General features: G+C 47.0%; 1 protein-coding gene across 1 annotated transcript in view; it reads right to left on the reverse strand.

Annotated features, from left to right (window-relative positions):
• cntn3b (contactin 3b) overlaps positions 1-23,157 on the reverse strand; it is a 49,267-nt gene that overhangs the window by 24,336 nt on the left and 1,774 nt on the right. The window contains exons 2-9 of the mRNA XM_056606145.1: positions 21,336-21,471; positions 11,449-11,624; positions 6,846-6,944; positions 4,565-4,768; positions 3,795-3,897; positions 3,262-3,446; positions 2,276-2,412; positions 409-538 (exon numbers count right to left, since the gene is read on the reverse strand). Of these exons, the coding sequence (XP_056462120.1) occupies positions 409-538; positions 2,276-2,412; positions 3,262-3,446; positions 3,795-3,897; positions 4,565-4,768; positions 6,846-6,944; positions 11,449-11,624; positions 21,336-21,471 (1,170 nt within the window). The remainder of the gene's footprint in view (positions 1-408; positions 539-2,275; positions 2,413-3,261; positions 3,447-3,794; positions 3,898-4,564; positions 4,769-6,845; positions 6,945-11,448; positions 11,625-21,335; positions 21,472-23,157) is intronic.

A 23,157-nucleotide genomic window follows, 5' to 3' on the forward strand; every position in this document is an offset into this window, starting at 1 on the left:
AAAGGAAAACGAGACACTCCAGCAGTTTCACACTTTCACTTCCACTTTTCAGTACTTAAAATAATCCTGTGCAAAGTTTCGAGCACACTAGTCTTTTATGCAGCCTTTTCATAGTGCTACCTATCCACACTTAATGCTTTCTCTCTGGCAAAGCGCATGTGCTCGTCCAGATAACATTAGCCGGCCAATGTCTGGATCGAGTCACAATCCCACAAGTCTTTCCAAAGGAAAAAATAGGAATTCATTTTCAAACGTATCCGCATTAGTGTGGACATGGTGTCTTTGCTGAGCAGCAGACTGCCTAGGGGTTGTGTGTCTATAGGAGATGATCAAACACAGTGGACACAAGGCAGCTGTGAGGAAGTATAGCAGAGAGGGCGGGGGAAGGCAGGAAGCCGGAAATCATACCTAACACCATTAGTTCAGCGCTGGAATAAATAACTCCATGTTTGTTTTCTGCCACACACTGATAGAGCCCCGCGTCCGACAGGTTGAGGGCGGAGACCGTCAGCGCTCCATTCTCCATCTGCACCCGCATCTGCACAGAGAGAGAGAGAGATGGAGAGAGATAGTGAGAGAGGAGGGAGGGCAAGAGATGGAAGGAGATGAAGAGAGAGAGAGAGAGAGAGAGCGAGAGAGAGAGAGAGAGAGAGAGAGAGAGAGAGAGAGAGAGAGAGAGAGAGAGAGAGAGAGAGAGAGAGAGAGAGAGAGAGAGAGAGATGGAGAGAGATAGTGAGAGAGGAGGGAGGGCAAGAGATGGAAGGAGATGAAGAGAGAGAGAGAGAGAGAGCGAAGGAAATCGGGAGGGCGAAAGAGACAGAGGGAGTGATGGAGAGAGAGAGAGAGAGAGATAGAGAAGTGAGGGAGGTTGAGAGAGGGAGGAAAGGAGGGAGAGAGAGGTGGAGGAGCGAGCGATGGGACGGAGAAAAAAGGAGAGAGGGCGAGAGTGTGAAGAAGAAAGAGATTCATATAAATGACAAGGGCGATTGAGAATGATGGGAAGAAAGCAATGAGAGGAAAAAGAAATGAAGGGGGGAGAGAGAGGGAGAACGAGAAGGAGAACAGTGGAGAGGCAGAGAGATCAAAGAGTGAACAAGAGAGCAATTAGTAAGACGAAAAAGAATGAAAGAAAGAGGGAGGGAGAAGTAAGTAAAAGCATGTGAGAGAGACAGAGAGAGGGAGAAAATGCAAGAGAGATGGAAAGAGAGCGGGGTTGAGACATCCACGTTGAGAGAACAGCGAGGCCAGTCTATTATGTCCAGAGGCACTGGACCAATTATTTGTACACAATGAGGGGAAAGGGACAGTGGTCCAAAGAACTAGAGTGACCCTGCTCGCAGCCTTTTCCCCTAGTATGTACATTCAAAGGCAGTAGGGAGGGGGGGTGGAGTTGGCAATGAGAGTAACTGCTGACATGCAGCTGAGATGCATGGGGGAAAAACTAATAGATAAATAAGGTGTTCATCCTCAGCCCCAGCAGCACATCAATAGGTTGTTTATTTAGTTCCACGGCTGTCCAGTGAGGAAGAGCCACGGGGACAGGGGCTGCTGATGTCTTTAGTCAGGGCGTTGTTTCATCCCATCAGTTGTTTAGAGACCGCCGTTTGCACTCGTTCAGCCAATCCGTCCACTGGCACAATGTTCTCTCCGCTCGAAAACATCAGAGTTACATCCTTAGCAGATAAACACCCTACGGACAGCTCATTGGATGGATGCTTCTCCTTACGTTCCTGTGAACCGACTCCAATGTTTAAAGGGGACATATTATACCACCATGTGTGAGTGTGATTAGCCTTACAAGCCGTTTAAAAAAATCTGCCCCATATGACATCACTAGTGGGCGTTTCCACCTAGATCTGTGCTGGATAGATCAGTCTACCAGCCTACCCAGTCGCCTGAATTAAACGTTGCTCATCTATCCAGCACAGATCTAGGTGGACACGCCCACTAGTGATGTCATATGGGGCAGATTTTTTTAAATGGCTTGTAAGGCTAATCACACTCACACCTGGTGGTATAATATGTCCCCTATAAGCTCTAATAACGAACCAGGTGTGCTTCGCCCAGCCCCCTCCATATTTTTTTTTCCTTTAACCCAGAGGGGAGTCATAATCCCCAACCGCCAAACTACAGCCGGCTTTCTCGTAAGGTCAAGCAAATAAACACCACAAATATCGATGTTATCATTCTAATAGCTGCTTGCCTTCACACTCTGATCCATGTCCAGTGTTGTGTGTTGGGGGTCCGAGGCCAGAGATTTACAGCACTTCCTTACCTCGGACGTCAGGGTCTCGCCGTTCCTCAGCCAGCTGTACGAGGGCTTGGGCTTCCCGCTGGCCTTACACTCCCAGAACAGGTTCTCCTCGATCGACAGCGCCGTGTCCGTGATGGTCTGGAGCCAGTGGGGTTTGGCTGTAAATTAAAAAAAACAATGCGGATGAGGATCTTTGATAAATGGTAATGGACTGCATTTATATAGCGCTTTTGTCCAAAGCGCTTTACAATAATGCCTGACATTTACCCATTCAGGCACCGGCTGCGGACTCAACCATGCAAGGCGACAGCCTCTTCGTCTGAGGCATTTAGGGTTAGGTGCCTTGCTCAGGGACACCCCGACACTCAGCTAGGAGGAGCCGGGGATCATACTAGCAAACTTGCGGTTACCAGCCAACCCCTCTACCTCCTGAGCCACTGCCGCCATCTTTAATAATGGAACAGTGTATGCGTGAATCTGAGAGGAGTGTTGTGTATTTTGAGAACAACCAGCATGCCAGGTAACAAGACAACCAGCTTTTCAATAAATCTTACGGATCCTTGACAATTGTGTTATCAGCATCAGAATGAAATAAGGCTTGGTAAACAACAATATCGCTTTTGTTTGGCAAATAGATATTACATGCTGTGTGGTAACCAAGAAAGGCTTTACAGAAATACAACCAGGAATACAACCTGGAAATGAATTACGACAGAACCCATATGCTCAGGGCATTCAAAGGCTAAGTGAATATCCTGTCCTTTATAAAGAGACAGAAGCCTTAACACACCAATATTAAACTAATATTAGACATGAATCCAAAATACATATAGGTGCATCTAAATATCTTTTTATATCAAAATAGGAGTTCTTATTTGCATGGATTTTCCCTTTACAAAAAGCGCTGGTACGCACGCAGATACGGCTGCCAGAAACCCAGAGTGTGGGTGTATCTCACTGCATCTCTCATGCCCGTCTTGCTTATCCGGGGCTTTGGGCAGCCTCACCGTGGAAGGAGAGGCGGCCACGCGCCGTGTTCTTTCCTCGGCTGTTCTCCGCTACACACTCATAGGTCCCGGTGTCCTCTTGCTGGAAATTTGGAATTTCCAGTACAGCGTTGGAGTTCCTCATCTTGACTTTGCCGGGGAAAGGAACGCCACTGGTTCTTCTCCAGCTTATTTCAGGAACCGGGCTTTGACAAAAGGAGTAGAGAGATAATAGCAGTCAGTCAAAGTGAACAAAATACAATCAGGCACGCGTGGCAGCAAAAAAATAACCATTACAGCTTCCTGAGAAATATGTCTGTCATGCAATTTCTCACTCACTGACTTTTTTTCCTTTTTGGGCTCTGAAAAGAAATTTCGATTCACACAGACACCAGCAAATCTTCCCACTTTTTCTCATATTGATGATAATGCCGGGTTATGCTATATTTGCTCATATTCTCACCGCACCTTCCCCCTTCCCTTTCAGGCATACGTGCGAACAGCACCTTCAGTACACACTGCACACACACCACTACACATTTGCCTCTGCTTACTTTCCAAGAGCGAAGCATTCCAGCTTCACCGTGGATCCTTTGGCAGCTGGAATGGAATCGGGGAAATTAACTTCTATTTTGGGTTCGTATTCACCCATCACCCCTAAGGGAGACAAAAGATTTTACAGGTTTTTTATCTTTCTTTCACCATATGATTGTTTATGTTAATGTTAGCAAATTTGGCTGGAAAAGTTCCTAGAGACTCCAAAGTTTATTGTCCGTACGGTGGATATCATATGAGCTGTCGAAAGGTTGGAAAAAATAAAGACAATCGATGAGACTTTATAAAAGGTTCCTATGACACACCAGTGGGAGGCTGTGGGTGGTGGCGATTCATCATCTGTGGCGATGTTATTTCAAACCGTATTTCACATTCAAGTCACTATACCAGGGAGAAGACATTGCTTTTGCACTTTGCTTTGGCCTTTAGCATTGCCAATTACAATCCCCACTGTGTGACAGTAACAACGGATTTGAAGATTTGTTAAACGTTGATGTATATGACAAGGCAACTGCAAACACATTCAGTAAAAAAGTAGTGACAGTTGTCTGCTGCATATTTTAACCTAAACCTATATTTTAGTCTCTGGGTCTAAATTATCGACCAATTGTTTGAGCATGAATGAGAAGCCCTTTTCTAAGCCATTTTACTGTGTCCATGCATATTTGATTTCCATTACACAACATTGTTTGGCCCAAAGTCGTATTTTGTTATTTATTCAGTAATAAACAACAAAGCCTCCATTTGCTGAATCTCTTGAGCTGCTCACCATCGTTCCTAAGGACAAGCGGGGTGGGCAGACTCAGGACCTTTTCTCGGGTGATGGTATTGTTGACCACACAAGTGTAGTTTCCCACATCAGAAGATTCAACTTTGGCAACGTACAGACTCCCGGTCTCCTGGGATATAAACCGACGTGTGTCTTGCTGGACAAAGTAGGGGTACTCATTAAAGATCCATGCAAAAGTCAGCTCTAGGATAAAGAGAAACACAAACACAATTAATGCATTGGGGGGAGGGGGGAGAAAGGAGTTCAATCTCCAATTTAGTCAATACATTACAGTGGACTCTTTACCTAAAATCATCAGACGCTATACACAATGGTACAAAATATATATAAAATCTTCTGACATTCAACCTTCTGTTAGTACACAATGCTCTGATATAAATTAAGTCCCTAGATCTTATCTCTGGGCTAAGACAACAACAGCAACTAAGGTATGGGATTGTTTGTAATGTCAGAGGGAAAGAAGTAGAGTGGGGAAGAGATGAGGAAAGGGAGCGAAACTAATTGGACTACAGTGCCTCACTGGCCTTTTCCTGACACACAGCTTCCAACCTCCAAAGTGATGTGGCCCATGTACAGTACTTCATGCTCCATACTGGTGAATGGATGAATTCAAGTCCAGATGAGTGCATTGAAGGATTGACAGTATTATAGGATGGTTAGATAGATGGCTGGATGAGTGGAACATTGTGTAACAAATATTACCCAAATATTTGAAAATGTGGGTGGATAGTGGGATAGATCGTGAGGCTAGGCAGCAGAGTGAGATGGAATGGATGGTTGGATTAATGGATTAATGAAAGGTGGCATGTTGGCTCTAAGGATGGAATGGATTACAGATGGAAGGCTGGAATGTGGGATGGATGGAATGCATGCAGCGAAAGTAACCTCCTGCCATCATGCATTACAGTGTCATGTGGAAGAAATGTGTGCTGGGCAGATTTTGCTGGAATGACGAGAGGCCCCATCATCTACCACTTTAGAGGTGAAGGGTGGCAGTGCCACGAGGTGCACACAACAGCTGCCAATCAAATCCAGGCCCCCTGAGGGAACAAGCCTAAAAGCTTTGAATTGGATTGAGCCTAGGTTGTGAGTGGTGCAGACATCCACTCATTCTGATTAGGCGGGCACGGGAGTGTAAGATGCCTGACTACTGGCTGAGGGGCCCTACAGCAGAGGCACAGCATAGGCCTCGACTGAGGAACACATTCATGGCAAGAAACGCAGGAATCATCTCAAAATCAATCTCTCAAGTGTAAACCACATTGTAGGAAATTGGAGCCCAAAGTAATCCAAAGCTTATTGAATTGGTTCATGTCTACATATGGTATTTCTACAGTGGCAATTCTCCTTTGCTTTTTGAAGACAGGAACTGCTTGAAAATAAGACAGCGCCAGATCTCCTGACAGCGTTTGTTGTCAAGTTAAGAGAAGGTTGCTATATTGACCCTTCATACGACTCACAACTACCAAAAAGAAGTTCATAGTATTTTCTTAGTCCTTTGAGTCTACAAGTATACACAAACAAATTTCAAAGGAAAGTATACTTGATTCGACCAACACACAACTACATAACCAACTAAAACCCAGCAGGGATTCTTTTGACTGAAGTTAAAGAGAACTTTGGTCCAATTATATATTTTTTCATTTTCTAGATACTTTTTGTTGAACCAAAGTACTCTTAATTCCTTGATGGTCAGCAAGCTTCGGGATAATTTGCAATTGATTATCTCATTTTGATTTCAAAAGAACTCGTTGGAAGTACGGTTCCTTCTCGTGGGTGAAGGCTTCAGTTGGAGAAACATAATTCCATTTGCGCTAATTAGGGCACAAATCAAAACAAAGAAGAACTAAAAAGATCCCCCACACACACACACACACACACACACACACACACACACACACACACACACACACACACACACACACACACACACACACACACACACACACACACACACACACACACACACACACACACACACAAAGATTTGGTTGATAAGTTTCTATGAAATAAAACTACTTCAGGAATGCTGTCTCAGGGCTGCTTTCAAATGTCTATAAACCACATTGGGTTGCCATTGTGAGTAAGTGGGCAATACTTCCTCAGTGGTAACCACAGGATGCGGTTCGGCTCATTGAATGTGACAAGGAAGAATTATGATTTGTGGGTTTTAACATGACAACATCTACTTTTACAGCACAATCCTACGCAAAGACACACCACATGAACAGTCGAATATAGAGGGTTGTATAAATCTTACCTCCAGAATGTGTGGGAGGTCCACAGAGCAGAACCACCCCCTGGCCTTCTCGAACATTAACAGCGCTCCTCACTGTTTGGGTTTTGTAGTTTTCAAGGTCTGGGAAAATGTAAATACAAACCTATATCACATTGCATGCAAAATCATATATGGACAACACATTTTCGCATTGGGGCTGCCAAAACAAGTTTCAGATGACATCCAAAACGTGGCTAAATTATTCTATTTTCACTCTTGGGTTTTTTATGCATCATCGGAAACTGCTGTTAGACGTCTTTTGAAAGATAAAATGTCAAAATATCACCTAAGCCATTAGTGCTGATGATTACATAAGTGAGTTGCCATCACTTGGTGATGCCTGCAACTCTATATGAAAGAAAGCAAGTTATCAGGAAAATCTAAACACTGAGCTGAGATAAGACATGGAATCAGGACCAGATACAAATCCACAACCTCATTCATGCACACAAAACTGTGTGGAACAGTTCTGACAAATGAAGTGTTTTCGTTGACGAAATAAGATCAACATGGTGAATGAATTCCTTATGCAATGGTCATGCTGCACTCAAAGGCATTGGCTTCCCTTTCAATACCTCCAATGCAATGCATCCTTTGTGTATGGATGAATAGGGTGTTACAAAAAAGGAGAATAAAAATGAGGGCAGGGACAGCAACAGGGACAGGAGAAAATGGAGAGGAAGATTGATAAAACCCCTATAGCTCTGTGACTGATGAAGTTAGCAGAGCTGGTGAGAGAGCGCTCTGTCTGTGCCCCACAGGCTTCACAGCCCAGAGGCATCGTGGGTAGAAAACCAAACAAAAGGAGAAGTCAGTGTGACCGATAAGAGAAATTAGCAGAAGGGGGCGATAGAAGATTATGTGGTGAAGTGGGCCAGACTGTGGTTAAGATTAATGAGCAGTTCTCCGGTGACCACGGCTGGAAATCAAACGCCGGCCAAGTCACTGCAAGACAGCGAGACCAAGAGGAACGCAGGAGGGAACGGGGGTGTTGAAATATAGAGCAACCAAGCACACAGCCAGATTGACCACCAACAAATACACACACACACACACACACACACACACACACACACACACACACACACACACACACACACACACACACACACACACACACACACACACACACACACACACACACACTCTCTCTCTTTCCCTCTCTATCTTTCGCTTTCTCTCTCTCTCTTCTCTCTTCTCAATCCTCTGGTGCTTAATTTTAGAAATACTTTGATTTTTTTAAGACCAGTGGAGGACTGCAACAGATTGAACAACACAACCCAATTTAAACAGGAGATGTTTATTATAAAGAACTGCATTGATGCAACTCTCAGTTGAATGGCAACGCCATTCAACTGCATTGAATGGCGTGAACTACAGGTTCTTTTAATGGCTGTGTGTGAGGTATGGGGGAGATATTCTTCATCGGATTCACACAAGAAGTGGACAAGGAGATCTGGTCAGTGGTGGATCATGTGCTATATATATAGATATATATACTGTCCAGTTGGAAAAGCTTCAAAGGTTCAAACTCAACACACGCCTAAAACTCTGAGAGCCAGAGGCCATTTTGAGGTGGAACAATGATCTGCTGAAGAGAATCCATCTGAAGCTGGAACCGGGCCGGTGGCCTTGAAGAAGGCTAACTATTAAAGATTAAAGAGGATTGATCTGTGTCCACATTACTGACATACGATCGGTTTAAGTTTCCCCTCAGATCCAAATACCACCAGGGCGATCTACACAAAGGTTTACTTGTCTGCAACTGCAACCGGGGCTGATAACGTGGAAGGCAGTGCAGTGTGGCGGTATATGTCCGGCTCTGGGCTGCTGTATTGTAGTAGAACGATTCACGATAACCGTCACAAACATGAATCAAAGTCATGAATAACCAATATTTTGATAACAGTGTTTTCAGGCAAACAATTAAACGGTGGTGAGGTGGTGTTAAAAATAAACCGTCCTCCTCAAGGACTGCCACGGCACACAGCGGGGGAAGTCAAGAGGCAGACAAGGGCAGACCTTTGCTATAAAACAAAGGCAGAACATTTCTCGTCATATTGCGATGGCCTAATTACACACCACCATGCTGATCCCACAGACCTCCCTTCCCTATGCATTAAGCTAGACAATAAATGTCAAGCCGCCCCTCTACCATATAGCCCCCTCAACGGAGATTCATTACCAGGCCATGGGTATAATGGCATTCCATCTCTCCAGAGGAAGTGCCCAGCTCTCTATCTCGCACGCCGTGATCAATAGTCGGCCGGCTTGATCGGAAAGGCAGAGAGAGGTCCCTCAGCAAACTGTTTGCTGCCCGCAAGGGGAGAGCCCTGATTCAATACACCTTTCCTCCACCGCCCACTCCACACACTTTCACTCGCATTTTAAATGCCTTATTTGAATTCACCAATTACGTAGACCTCCTACGTTCTCCATGAATTCTGCCCTCCATCATTCTTTCCCCTGATTAAACATTTTGATTGCCGTTTAAGAAATATTTTTGACCTTTGAGATTGTAAAACTGAGACATTAGAGTCACGTCAGGCTGAAACCATTACGTTTTCTGTAAATGTAATAGATTTTAAAGATGATAGAATTTGCTATGACATGGGGAAGGTAGTTCTTTGTAGCCTGGCGATGTCATACTCATAATTCTAGTCAGAATATGAGTCTGAGACCGAACCATTGGGCTGTGATTATAGGGCGGAACCAGGAAGGAAAATGCCTCTTCGCTCAATTGGATAGACCTAAAACCAATCAGAGCAACGTAGTATGTGACGTATGTTGTGCGAAGCACAGCTATTCTCAAACTAACTCAACTGAGCGCACGTTCGAAGAAGTAGAAAAAGAAGATGGACATAAACGATTTATGCCTGTTTTGTAAAAATAATTTAAGGATACACGGACAAATTGGCAACACGGTCAGCATTTTGGGGAAAAAAAGTAAAAGCGCTGAGCGCTCTTTGGTGACGTGGTTGATTACGTTAATGTGTATCATCTGTCCATCAACGTATAAAGCCCGCCCTTACAATTTGATTGGTCAGATCACTTTTTGATCTGACATAATACCTCCCAACGAGCTCAATTCCAGACTGAATCTCCCAGACCAAATATTTTGTGGGCGGAGTTCAGGCTGGTATCCAGGCTAAGTTCTTTGTGACACATGGTAGTGTCTGTCAAATATTAACATGCTAAAGTAGGGGATTGTTAGCCATTGTCATATCCATTCCATACATAATTTATATATTTAAGTTGCATAACATTGAATATCGTATTTTTTTATCCCCCAATTGGATTTTCATATTCTTTTTCTCACATAATCCCATATTTGGCATGAAAATCTATGTCTACACCAGGGGTTCTCAAAGTTTTGACAGCTGAGGGCCAATTTAGGAACCCAAAATTTGACTGAGGGTCGGCAAACGTCAGCATCCCAGTGGAGAAAAAATCATTGCACCGTGGACCTCTGGGAGTGAGGTCAAGTGAGGTCTGAATCACAAAACGGAGGTTCTGGTTCAAATGGGCATCCTACCTTGATTCCGCACAACCAACTGTGAGCACATGGGGGCTAGGTTATCCCCCCCAGCTATTACACATGAAGGTGTCTGCAGTTTTACTTGTGTAAGTTCAACGGCAAACCAAGTAAAAAATGGCCTCATGCCTACAGTGGCGGTGAAAACTACAATGAAGGTATGCATGACTTACAGCCATGCATCCCATAACAGCTGTTCAATAAGGCCCTTAGGTTACCAGGTGCCCTTTCGCCCCGGGGCTCCATGGGAGATAGTCGGGTCCCCATAAGCTGCACGTCAACGTGCCGTTATGTGTTCGTCACAGAATGCCTCCCAAAGTCACTCCATCGTACAAAGAATTCAGGAGTGAAAGTGGTGAGATTTACGCCTGAGTGCGCCATCGAGAACTGAAGCCTGACGATATTTACACGTGGACGACGCTATCAGACGCACGGTTTTCTATTTCCTCTTCATAGAAGAGAAAGAGAAAATAAATCTTCCCCGCGCTAATTTGATGCATAGGATGCCACACAGAATGACAGTGGCCAATTTCCCTCCACCCCCACATCCCAGCAAATTGCAAGCAAGCCGATCATTGTCTGAAGCGCAATCTGCCGGGGTGTTAAATATAAAGGGCTGTCTGCATTTTCTTTCTTTTTTCGCAAATAATTTTCTCTAAAGTATTTGAATTGGTGTGCTTTCAAGTCTAAATCACAGGCACTGGTGTTTCACTTGGCAAAATATGAGTTCATTTCGGACCGAGCATAGATGCTGTCAGAGCAGGAGCCACAAATGAGAATCAATGTAGTTCAGAGGCAGTCAGAGGCCACCACTTCCATCACCACGTTCGTCGCCTGTGACATTTCATTCGATTACTGTTTCCATCTCCCAGAACCAACTCCTTGATAATCCAAAATGCGGAACTGGATTGCCAAATTACCCCAAAAACATATTACACACATGCACATATCAAGCATCCATCACATCTATAAAAGAGCACGATGCAACAGCGTTCATCTACGCCGGAATAAGGAGGTAAGGAAATCCATAGTAAAGGCAGGATCACTTACATGCAAACTGGAGGCTGGCTCTGTGGCTCAGAAGAGAGCCCCACTTGTTGGAGGCCGTGCACTGGTATATCCCTGTGTCTTGGTCCCTGTCCAAGCCGCTAATGGTCAGGTTGCCCCCAGACATGTGACGCCGGTAGTCGCTCCTCAGATCAATGAGTGTTCCGTTTAGTGACCATCTGGAAGGACGCAAACACAATCAGGAGCCGGGGGCCTCGGGGGGCAGCACACACTTCGACATTTATCACATGCGGGGAGGGAAGGAAGAGGGTTGGATCGATTTGATTGGCGCACCCGTGGAATGCAAGGGTTAGTAATCAGAGTTGGTTTCTGTATTGATTAGTAAGTTTGCCTGACGCCATAGAAAGGAATAGATCTTCCAAACACGGAGAAACACAGCTATGAACGTTGCTCAGTATTTGGGCTGGATTATCATTGTTTGTGCTTTTTGAACGTGGTACAGAATCAAATGCTGTACAATTATTATTAAATACATTGTTTTTTCACTCACAATGCAGTAATATATTCACTAAATACCATCTTAAGATCTTTGATAATTGGCACAGGCTATAATGCAACACACATCACCATGACAATTTTATGTTCAATATGGCACATTTTATGTTCATGATTTATTTGAGCCTTTATTCTTAGAATTTATTCAGCTAAAGACAAGGGAATATTGTCAAAACAGACAAGATTTGCTTGGGCAATTTCTTCATAACAAGCCTCACTTATAAGTCGTCTTATAAAGACCAAATATAAACCATGAAGCTAATGAGGTCACTTGAATTTGACAAAATAAGGCACATTCTTTTTATAAAATACAATTCTCAATTCTTTTAAGATAATTGTATTTTATCAAAAGTATAATCCCTACTAGAATCAATCAGAAGCATCTGGCAGGGAGAGATAAAAACAGGTATGACTATCACGTTTCTATTTCCTCTCGCCTATGATTTGGATGCAGCACGAGCCTTCGCCCGAAGGACACAGATCAAACACCATCAGAACCCGCCTCCACCAGTAATCAATAATCAATGTTTTTTTTCTGCATATTCTTCTTCCCTCCAGATTGAACTGATGAGCAGTTTAGACAGTGTGTCACACAGTCTTAAAGCCCTAGATGAAATGCCAGCCCTCCCGAGCCTCTTTGGTGACACATGAAGCCCACGCGGAGCGTGAGCCTCTATTATTCATCCCGCAGTGGGGGCCTCTAGGATGGCCCAAATGGATCCGTCACTGCTCAAACGACCCCGAGCCTTTGATTCCATTTAGCTTGAATTCAATAATTCAAAATTCAACAACCGTGTCGGCAAGGGTCGAAAAATGTCAAATAAAAAATATCAATCATTTAATCGGATCAAATTTGTTTGAAGATTCATGTTTTTGTCAAAGGTGGGCATTGAGAAAATAGGTTTTTCTTCCTCTTGAAAACATGAATTGAAACGGACCTGATACTGATACTATGTTACATGCCTATAGCACTTCCACTGGGATGTTAGTTGCCCTTCCCTCAGAGGAGGAGAGACGGTTCAGTGAAGATGGATATGGCTTTATGTTGTGTAGACATCCAGTGTAGCTGAAGTGAACCATGGACCTGGTTGGTATTGTCTCCAGTGCGTTGTGTGCACACAAAATGGACAGAACACAACAGCTAGATTGTTGAAAAATGCTACACATCCACATCAGATCCAGACAACATTGAATGAACTGTTGTTCAATGATGTCTGCAATAACAATAGCACGGTATCTATCTCTGTGATTGCTCAGTCTTTCCCCCCGTCATTCAGAATAAGCACAGTACTACCAGGCAACAACACTAGCTTTGGGTTTCAAACAGCAGGTATTATCTCTCTGCCGCTTTCAAGCCCCTCTATGCCCTCTAAATTGACTGTATCAATGGGTAAATAAAGAGCAAAGGAGCTGTTGAATAAATGTATTTTGAAGAGCAACCCAAAAAACAGCGGCAGAGACGAACTGAAGCCCTATGCCCGACTCTGAGAGAAGCACTTTACTCCTCTCTGTCTGCCCCGGTGCCTCCCCTGAACCCCTGAGCTCTTCTCCTGACCCCCGCATGACCTTGAGGTTTGCATTCATTTTGCACGAGGACTCCTCATCAAACAGGCGCTAGAGAGGGACTGTTCTGCGGCCCTGTCTGCAGCACAGTCCCTTGCCTCACCAGGGATTCTCAGGGGCCAGACGTCCTCAAAGACATTACGCTGGAAACAGACTCTTACAGGCCCGCCTGTCTGTGTGTGCATACACACACAGACAAGAAAACGTACAAATACACCGCACAAACACACATACTCACGTCCAACGCACACACACACACACACACACACACACATACACACACACACACACACACACACACACACACACACGCACGCACGCACGCACGCATGCACACACACACACACACACACACACACACACACACACACACACACACACACACACACACACACACACACACACACACGCACATACACAAAAACAGGCATTAATATACACAACATACACTTCAGAGTACACACACACAGTGCATGCACTACAGTATGTTTTCATATTTATGTCTATGTGTTTCATAAAATAATAAGATATCGAAGAGCTGCAAGACATGGCATATATATTCATTCTGGCAGTTGTTGCTTTTTTAATATGACATATTTTTATTTTAGTTTCAACACAAATGCAATAAAGATGGTTATCCCAAACAACCTTATTGCATTTGAAGTGAGGACGTGGATGTGTTTATACTTGAAGTTCAAAATAAATTACATTCTCCCCTGACTACAAAGACACACAGCAATAGGGGAATATTAACGTTGCCTGATGTGCAAGGATTCATGCAATATATTTCTCAAGAGATGCATGAATACACTTCAGCTGAAGCTATTTTACATCTGCTTGCAAATACTTTGTGTGATTGTGTTATTCAGGAAAAGCAAAGAACGAGCATGTGTATAATTGCATTTCACATTAACAAGTTATCCTCAACACCAATCAAGAATGAAACACTTAAAATGCTGCCACCTCCCTTTGAGTGTGCCATTTATTGACGCACTTGACAGGGAGTTCTGCCCATCACTTTCCTGCCTTTTAAATCTGATCCTTTACAAAGCCTAGCGACAGGTGTATTCCATAAACTGTCGCCATGGCATTGTGCGGGACAATTTGTCAGTTAAGGTTTGTCAGTTAGAGCACCGCCGGAGCTCTTAGTCAACATATCTGTATCCCTAGAGCTCAGCATCTAACTGCCCCTAAATCAAAGTGGAAACCATTACCAGAGCGAAAATATCAAGCGATAAATCGGCAACAGGGTGTACTCATTTACTCGGATGTGGAATTTAGACTAATTGCTGTTGCTTTTCTATGCTTTAGTTTTTGTACACAATTGACGTGAATAATAAATATAACTTTTGTGAGAGAGCTGTGATGTAGTTTGAATCGAATAGACTTTCAGCACACAGTACTTCCAAAGGTATCAATTAACAAATATATCAACGTGCTGCACACACTGATTTCTGTATGACGTCTCATTTAAAATGGAATTGAGAATCTAAACTCTGAAAAAGTTTATCATCTTAATTGCCTTTGAATCAAATGCATATGAAGCCAAATTTCATCAAAGCAATTCAGTAATATTGTGAATGTCTGTGCCTGCAATGCATAATTTTGTACTAGCTTAATGAGTGTTGTATTGGTTACGGTATATATATACCGCTGCTTATAGATGACAGCATAATAACGTATTCATGCCTGTTCTATAATTGCATTTTGTATCTTCCCTTATCTTGTCCTGGACATTCTGTACCGGACATTTGGGGCTGAAATTTCAGTTGTAGTGAAATGTATTGCCAGGCCATCAGGGCAGTAAGAGTGCTTGTATTGCCAGAGGGGAAACAAGTCAGGAACAATCACTGTCTGAAAAGGTCTGCAGCCCAAATAAACCACCAGCCCCCCACCCCCCTATCCAAACCTCGGAAAAATAATGTGTCCTTGCTCATAGTACAAATCCAAACCATAAAGTAGTTTCTCCAAAGCCATTTCCACAAGTGCACATTCATGTCTGTAGAGGATTCGATTTTTTTTTGCTTGAGAAGACACAAACGGCAATTTTAACAAATGAGACATTGTGGAGTATGTAAATGATGAGACAAGAGACGGAGATGGGTCGAGTCAGCTTTACTCTCCACTTCAAAACAAACGAGTGATACTCGCACATGAGTTCAAATCGAAACTGACGTAAACCGGAACTGTCTATCTTAAAGGTACAGTCCCCTGAATGTGAATGTCTCACACAGTAATTGTGGGTCACCACACAGGCCCCCCCAGAATTCACCCAAACCAACAGGTCCAGACCGAACAGGTAACACACAGAGAACATCGGACACCCACTAGCGTTAAACAGAATACACTAGTACAAAACAGTCCCTAGAAAAATCAACGCCTAGGGGGGCGGACCAGGCGGCCAGAACGGCTGCGCCTAACAGGAGAAGGGCAAGAGGCAGGAGCAGGTGTCGAGGCCGCCGCAGGATCAGGGGTCGAGGCTGCCGCAGGCGGGCGCCCCCGCCGCGGGGGCTGAGCCAGCTGGAGCGGTTCGCCAACATCCACATGAGCAGGCTTGAGCCGGTCTATAGCCACCCGCTCAGGCCTGCCCCCCATATCCACAACAAAGTTCTTAGGCCCACCCTCCAAGACGCGGAAGGGCCCATCGTAGGGGGGCCGCAGCGGGGTACGGTGGCCATCGTGGCGGATGAAGACGTACTTGGCCGACGGTAAATCCCTGGGGACGTAGGACCGGGGGAGGCCATGGCGAGACGTCGGAACGGGAATGAAAGCGTCCGCAATGTCCCGGGACGCAGCACGATGGGAGGCAGCCGACCAGGGGGCCGTGGCGTCCGGAAGAAACTCCCCAGGGACGCGCAGGGGCTGGCCGTACACCAGCTCTGCCGACGAGGCCTGAAGATCGTCCTTCGGGGCGGAGCGAAGGCCCAGCATAACCCACGGGAGGCGGTCAGCCCAGTCGCCGCCCGTAAGGCTGGCCCTGAGCGCGGCCTTCATGTCCCGATGAAACCGCTCGCAAAGCCCGTTGCTCTGTGGGTTATAGGCTGTGGTGCGGTGGACCTTCACCCCCAGGACCCCGGCGACCGCAGTCCAAAGCTCCGACGTGAACTGCGGCCCCCGGTCTGAGGAAATGTCTGACGGTGTGCCGAAACGGGCCACCCAAGCCATAACGAACGCCCGGGCCACCTCAGCTGCTGTAGTGGAGGACAGGGGAACCACTTCTGGCCACCTGGTGGTCCGGTCCACCATGGTGAGGAGGTAGGTGTAACCACGGGAGGGTGAAAGCGGGCCCACCAGGTCCACATTCACGTGGTCGAAACGCCTCTCCGGCACTTTGAAGAGTGCCAAGGGGGCTTTGGTATGCCGAGTCACCTTCGCACGCTGGCACGCCACACAGACAGCAGCCCAGGCCCTGACGTCCTTCCGCAGGCCCGGCCAGACGAACTTGGCCCCCACGAGCTTGGCAGAGGCCTTCACCCCAGGGTGGGAAAGGCTGTGGATCGTGTCGAACACCTTACGCCTCCAGCCAGCAGGCACCAAGGGGCGCGGTTGGCCAGTAGAGACGTCGCAGAGGAGCGCGGTGTTGGCCGTGCCAAACACCACATCCTCCATAAGGAGTGCCGTGGGGGCTGTCCTGTAGGCCTGCACCTCAGAGTCAATAGCCTGATCCCCAGCCATAGCTGCGTAGTCGAGGCCCAAGTGGACGGAACCAACAACCACCCGAGAGAGGCAGTCGGCCACAAAATTGTCTTTGCCGGCTACATGCTGAACGTCGGTGGTGTACTCCGAGATGGCGGAGAGCTGACGCTGCTGTCGACCAGACCATGGCTCCGAAGATTTCGCCATGGCGAACGTCAGCGGCTTGTGGTCAACAAAAGCCGTGAACCGACGGCCCTCCAGCAGGAAGCGGAAATGACGGGTGGCGAGGAAAAGAGCCAGGAGCTCCCTGTCGAAAGCGCTGTATTTCCTCTCGTTGTCGCGGAGCTTCCTGCTGAAAAAGGCCAGCGGTTGCCAGGCTCCGCCCACCCACTGCTCACACACGGCCCCCACGGCGTAATCAGAGGCGTCCGTAGTAAGAGCAACAGGGGCGGTCGGAGACGGGTGCGCCAGCAGAGCAGCGTTGGCCAACGCGGTTTTGGCAGCATCGAAAGCAGCCGTCATTTCCGTGGACCAATCCAACACGTCTGCAGGCTTCCTGCCCCGCAAGGCGTTGTACAAGGATCGCATGAGCTGGGCCGCATGGGGAAGGAAACGGTTATAGAAGTTCACCATGCCCAGGAACTCCTGCAGGGACTTCACAGTGCGCGGACGTGGGAAACTGGCGATGGCGTCCACCTTGGCCGGGAGGGGAACCGCCCCCTGCGGAGTGACGTGGTGGCCGAGGAAGGTAATGGATGACCGGCCAAACTCGCACTTGGCCGGGTTGACAATGAGACCATGCTCACTGAGCCGACCGAACAGCTGCCGTAGATGCGTCAGGTGGTCGTCCGCGGACGCACTGGCAACAAGGATGTCATCCAGATAGACGAACAGGAACGGCATGTCCCGCAGCACAGAATCCATGAGGCGCTGGAACGTCTGCGCTGCACCCTTGAGGCCGAAAGGCATTCTCAGGAATTCAAAAAGTCCAAAGGGCGTGATGACCGCCGTCTTGGGGACATCCTGCGGGCGGACGGGCACCTGATGGTAACCGCGCACCAGGTCCACCTTAGAAAAGACGGCGGCGCCAGCCAGGTGGGCGGTGAAATCCTGAATGTGCGGTACCGGGTACCGGTCGGGGGTGGTGGCGTTATTCAAGCGACGGAAATCACCACACGGACGCCAACCGCCATCAGCCTTGGTCACCATGTGCAGGGGGGAGGCCCACGGACTTTTAGAACGGCGTACGATGCCGAGGCGCTCCATGGTGGCAAACTCCTCCCTGGCGATCGCGAGCTTGGCGGAGTCCAGGCGGCGGGCCCGTGCATAGACCGGGGGGCCAACCGTGGTGATGTAGTGCTCCACACCATGCTTAGCCACAGCCGATGAAAACGTTGGCGTGGTGATGTCAGGAAACTCAGCCAGCAGGCGTTGATACAGGTCCCCGGTGGCAAACGTGTTCGCAAGACAAAGCCCCCCCACCCCCCCCAGCGTGCAGGGGAACGAAGCAAAGGAGAGGGCGTCGATCAGGCGGCAGTTCGTAACATCCACCAGCAGCCTGTATGCGCAGAGGAAATCCGCCCCCAGGAGTGGCGTAGACACGGCAGCCATGACGAAATCCCAACCAAAACGCCGGCCGCCGAAACACACATCCACATACCTCGTGCCGTAGGTACGAATGGGTGTGCCGTTGGCGGCGTCCATCGGGGGGCCATGGCCGCCAGCCATAGTGTCCACAGGCGTCGCCGGCAGGATGCTGCGCTGAGCCCCAGAATCAACCAGCAGCCGCCGGCCGGACAAGGTGTCAGTGACGAACAACAGCCTGCAGTCCCGACCAGCGCTCACAGCTGTTAATGAGCGCTGGCCCGGGCTTTTCCCGGGGCCCCAAAACTGCAAGGCTGGCGACACTGCTTGGCTTTGGCCCCGAACCTGGCGTGGTAGAAACAACACCCGTCGTCATGCTGTCGGCGGGCGGTCACAGCGGCTGCGGTGTCCGGGTCGTATCCCTGCGGCGGAAACGGGGCCGATGTGTGCTGGGGGGGCAACAGCGCATGAACAAACTGCTGCCTGTTGGCGAGGAAAATCCTGTCGGCCTCTACAGCCACCGCCCGGTAGTCCTTGGAGGCAAAGAGGGGTGAGCTGGCCAGTGCGGTGCGCACGGGTGCTGGAAGCTGCCGCAGGAAGATGTGGGCGAAAAGGAAGGAGGGATCCGCCGAGCCCAGCACAGCCAGCATCCTCTCCATCAACTCGGACGGCTTGCCGTCGCCCAGGCCGTTCAGGGAAAGCAGGCGGTCCGCCTTCTCCAGCTCCGACAGTTCAAAGAGGTTCACGAGGAACGCCTTGAGCGCGTCGTACTTGCCGACAGCTGGAGGAGCCTCCAACCGCGCCATACACCTGGCCGTCGTCGAGGCATCTAAGGCTGCTACCACGTGGAAATACCTAGTCACGTCCTGTGTTATTCCTCTCAGCTGGAACTGGGCTTCGATATGCTGGAACCACGACCGTGGGTTGTTCTGCCAGAAGTCCGGTAACTTGACGGTGGCAGCATAGATAGCGCCGACGTTCGCCGCGTCGATAGCCGCACCGCCAGCGGCGGCCGGCGCCGCGGCGGGCGCGTTGTTATCACCGTCGATGTGAAACATTTTACAGTCGTATCCAACTCGCGTCGGGGGTCACCAATTGTGGAGTATGTAAATGATGAGACAAGAGACGGAGATGGGTCGAGTCAGCTTTACTCTCCACTTCAAAACAAACGAGTGATACTCGCACATGAGTTCAAATCGAAACTGACGTAAACCGGAACTGTCTATCTTAAAGGTACAGTCCCCTGAATGTGAATGTCTCACACAGTAATTGTGGGTCACCACAACATGGTATTTTTCTTGCATTTTTATGATGTAACACCGGGAAACGTAGTAATTTATCTTCCAAGGTCCACTGGAATAAACTGGATAGGATAACTGGAGAGTGATGGGCACTATTTCTTTTGAAGAAAACCAGTAGTAACGCACAATCTGCGGCGCTGCTATTGAAACCCGCCTCAAAAGTAGACTCAAGGCAACCCCCAACAAAATGCAAACTTGAGACCAACTCAAGTAATGCAAAAATCCAGCCAAATCGCAGAGGTCAACCTAGAGTCGGTCAGACTGCACAAGTACAATTGTCACCACCACTGCCCCCAACATCACTGTCGTACTCAGACATTGTTTTCAACACGGACGCATTAAAGGAAATGTAAGCGTTTACACACAATGTCACTCCCAAGGTTACTGTCTCCGAGCGGCGGCTTCGCTGGCCATTTACATGCTGCTGACCAAGCCAGGAAACTTAATCCACCCCAAGAAACAGCAGCGGTTTGCCGTTTGTAGGCCTAGCACTGCTGGAGGGCTGGGTAGGGGGGAGGGGGGGGGGTTGGGCTGGGGGATGGTGAATACACCAAGAGAGGCGAGGTATCCAACATCTCCTGGTGCAAATTAGTCTGCGAAAAGCCCATTTAAGACTCCTAATGATCCCTAAGCCTTGCACCCTATTATAAAACACGGGCCTCTATCATGGTTGAGCGATAGGGTATCCTTACTGCGCTCAGCCTCAGTCTCTCCTGTACTGCTCATAGGCTGCTTGAATTAATGTTGACTGCATGTGAGCTTTGTTTTTGGGGGATGCTTGGTTAAGTAAATGGTGAGTTAATGTCTGTTATCTGTGTTTTCTGAAGTATCTCTCTTTCACTCTTGAAGTTGATACGGTGAGAAATAGCAGACATCTATCACAATTTATACACCCATCCAACATTTCACGCCGTGGGGCACGAACGCACGATAGTGTAGTGTGCGAAAGTATTGGTTTACAAATCCTAACCTGTAGATGCCTCACTCCACTCGGCTTGTGTATTCCTAACAGAGACAAGAATTCTCTGTTAGGCTGCTTTGGTACAACTGTCTGTCAAATGAATAAATAGTAAGCCCCTTATTACTGCTGTTAAGCTATTCATATTCTCTTTGACAGGTGTATTTGTAACGCATACAGATTAAAGTGACTGCTAAATGACTAGTGACTAGTGTGGTATAAAGTATGCGGTTTCCGTGAGCGCAGCCATGCAGAGAAAAGTAGGTTATTTTGACTTGATGCCAGTGTAAAAAAGATGTCATGTGAGACATGACATGGAAAGGGCACGTTACCTGTACTGCAGGGAAGGGGTTCCTTCCGCCTCACATTTAATGACGGCTTTCTGGTCCGGGGAGTTGTACGGTAAAATGAGGTCACTGGGCTCTGTCCTCCATTTTGGCCCCTGGAACATGAAATCCTCTGCACAGGCTGGAGGGACACACAGAGAGAGAGAGAGAGAGAGAGAGAGAGAGAGAGAGAGAGAGAGAGAGAGAGAGAGAGAGAGAGAGAGAGAGAGAGAGAGAGAGAGAGAGAGAGAGAGAGAGAGAGGGAGAGAGAGAGAGAGAGAGAGAGAGAGAGAGAGAGAGAGAGAGAGAGAGAGAGAGAGAGAGAGGCAGAGAGGGAGGGGGAGAGAAATGAAGCAATTGAGAGAGGAAAGAAAATAAAGAGAGAATGAGAGAGAGGGTAATAGGGAGTGAGTGAGAGGAATAGATCAAATAGGGAGAGAGAGAGATGGGGAGCGAAAACAGACCCAACTTGGGATCAGACTCTCCTTAACCCTAATGGAAGGCAACAGAAACCGCCATGTCCGGTCAGGGAGATCAGAGTGTTGATCCCGGACATCCTCGGTGCCATGGGTTAAAGTGCCGAGGTCAACACTAGAACACCAGAGACAAGAGAGGAGTAGGGCCTGCTGGATTTGTTCTCTCTTAGCTCTCAGAGGATTGAATAATATTGCTTATTTTCTTTTGCTATGCGCTCACCCTTTTCACCTCACCTGGAGGTGAAAAGGGTTTGTGGAGGCAGGAAGCTGACCAGGGTTGAATCAACATTGGCACCACCAACGCATGCCGGTGTAAGCCAGATGTAAGAGCATGTCTGACTCATTTAAACACAGCTTTAATATATATTATCCCCCAGAGGAAAAATAATTACGCAAAGTAAAAGAAGACATTCATCAACAGGGAAAAATAATTGTGTTATCGTGAAAAGAGAAGCGAAAAACTGATAATAATTATAATGTGTTGGCAATTGTAAATATTTATTGCCACACGTACAGATGTGACATTGCAACGTTACGCTGCTTGTGAAGCTGCTTGACATTCGAGCCAAGGGCCACCCCATTCTGTTGTTGTTCTTCTAGTTTTAATAAAATATAATATTTCTACTTCACGATCCAAGCCCCGAAACTTAAACCATTTGCATGCTTTTTAAAAGACGATGCCGGGATGTAGAACAGTGCATGTTGTTATTGATAAATAAATAAACAGAGGTTGACGCATATGAATTGCTACCGACTGCTCAAATTACAAATAGTTTCAGGAAGCTGGAATGCATGAAGCAATATACTTATTTTTTATTATTTGTTGACCCCATTAGGAAATGAAAATGTGATATGGCTCTAAATCAAATTAGGGCATGAGAGGACACTCTTAAGGACCAGTGATACATTAGGGTGACATTAATTATCAAGGTTTATTGCCGTTAATAATCTACAAAGTTGTAGGACTGTAGTTGTCCATCCACATTAATGGAGTGAGCCAGGAACAAACTGTATGCAGCATAATAAACATTAAAAAGGAGAGCTGTAGTTAACACTCTGTCTTGGAACCAGCTGATTCTTGCTTATCACCTTCATCACCTTCGTCTGTCTGCTGTCACCGTTAGTTATGCTGACTTACACCCTGATGCAGATCCGAGTAAGTACTATTTCATGAATCCTTTCATTGCCCTTTTCTGGAGGCGGCTTTATTGTGGCTAATAGTGACTTGTCTCCTACCCCCATCATATTTCAGAAAGAGGTAAGAAGGCAATAAACATGCTCCTATCCAATGTTTGGGTTGAGCAACATTATCCACTAAGAAATATCATCATTGCATTGTCATAGCTAAAATT

This window comes from Gadus chalcogrammus, chromosome 13 (assembly GCF_026213295.1).
Source record: "Gadus chalcogrammus isolate NIFS_2021 chromosome 13, NIFS_Gcha_1.0, whole genome shotgun sequence".
Taxonomy (NCBI): domain Eukaryota; kingdom Metazoa; phylum Chordata; class Actinopteri; order Gadiformes; family Gadidae; genus Gadus; species Gadus chalcogrammus.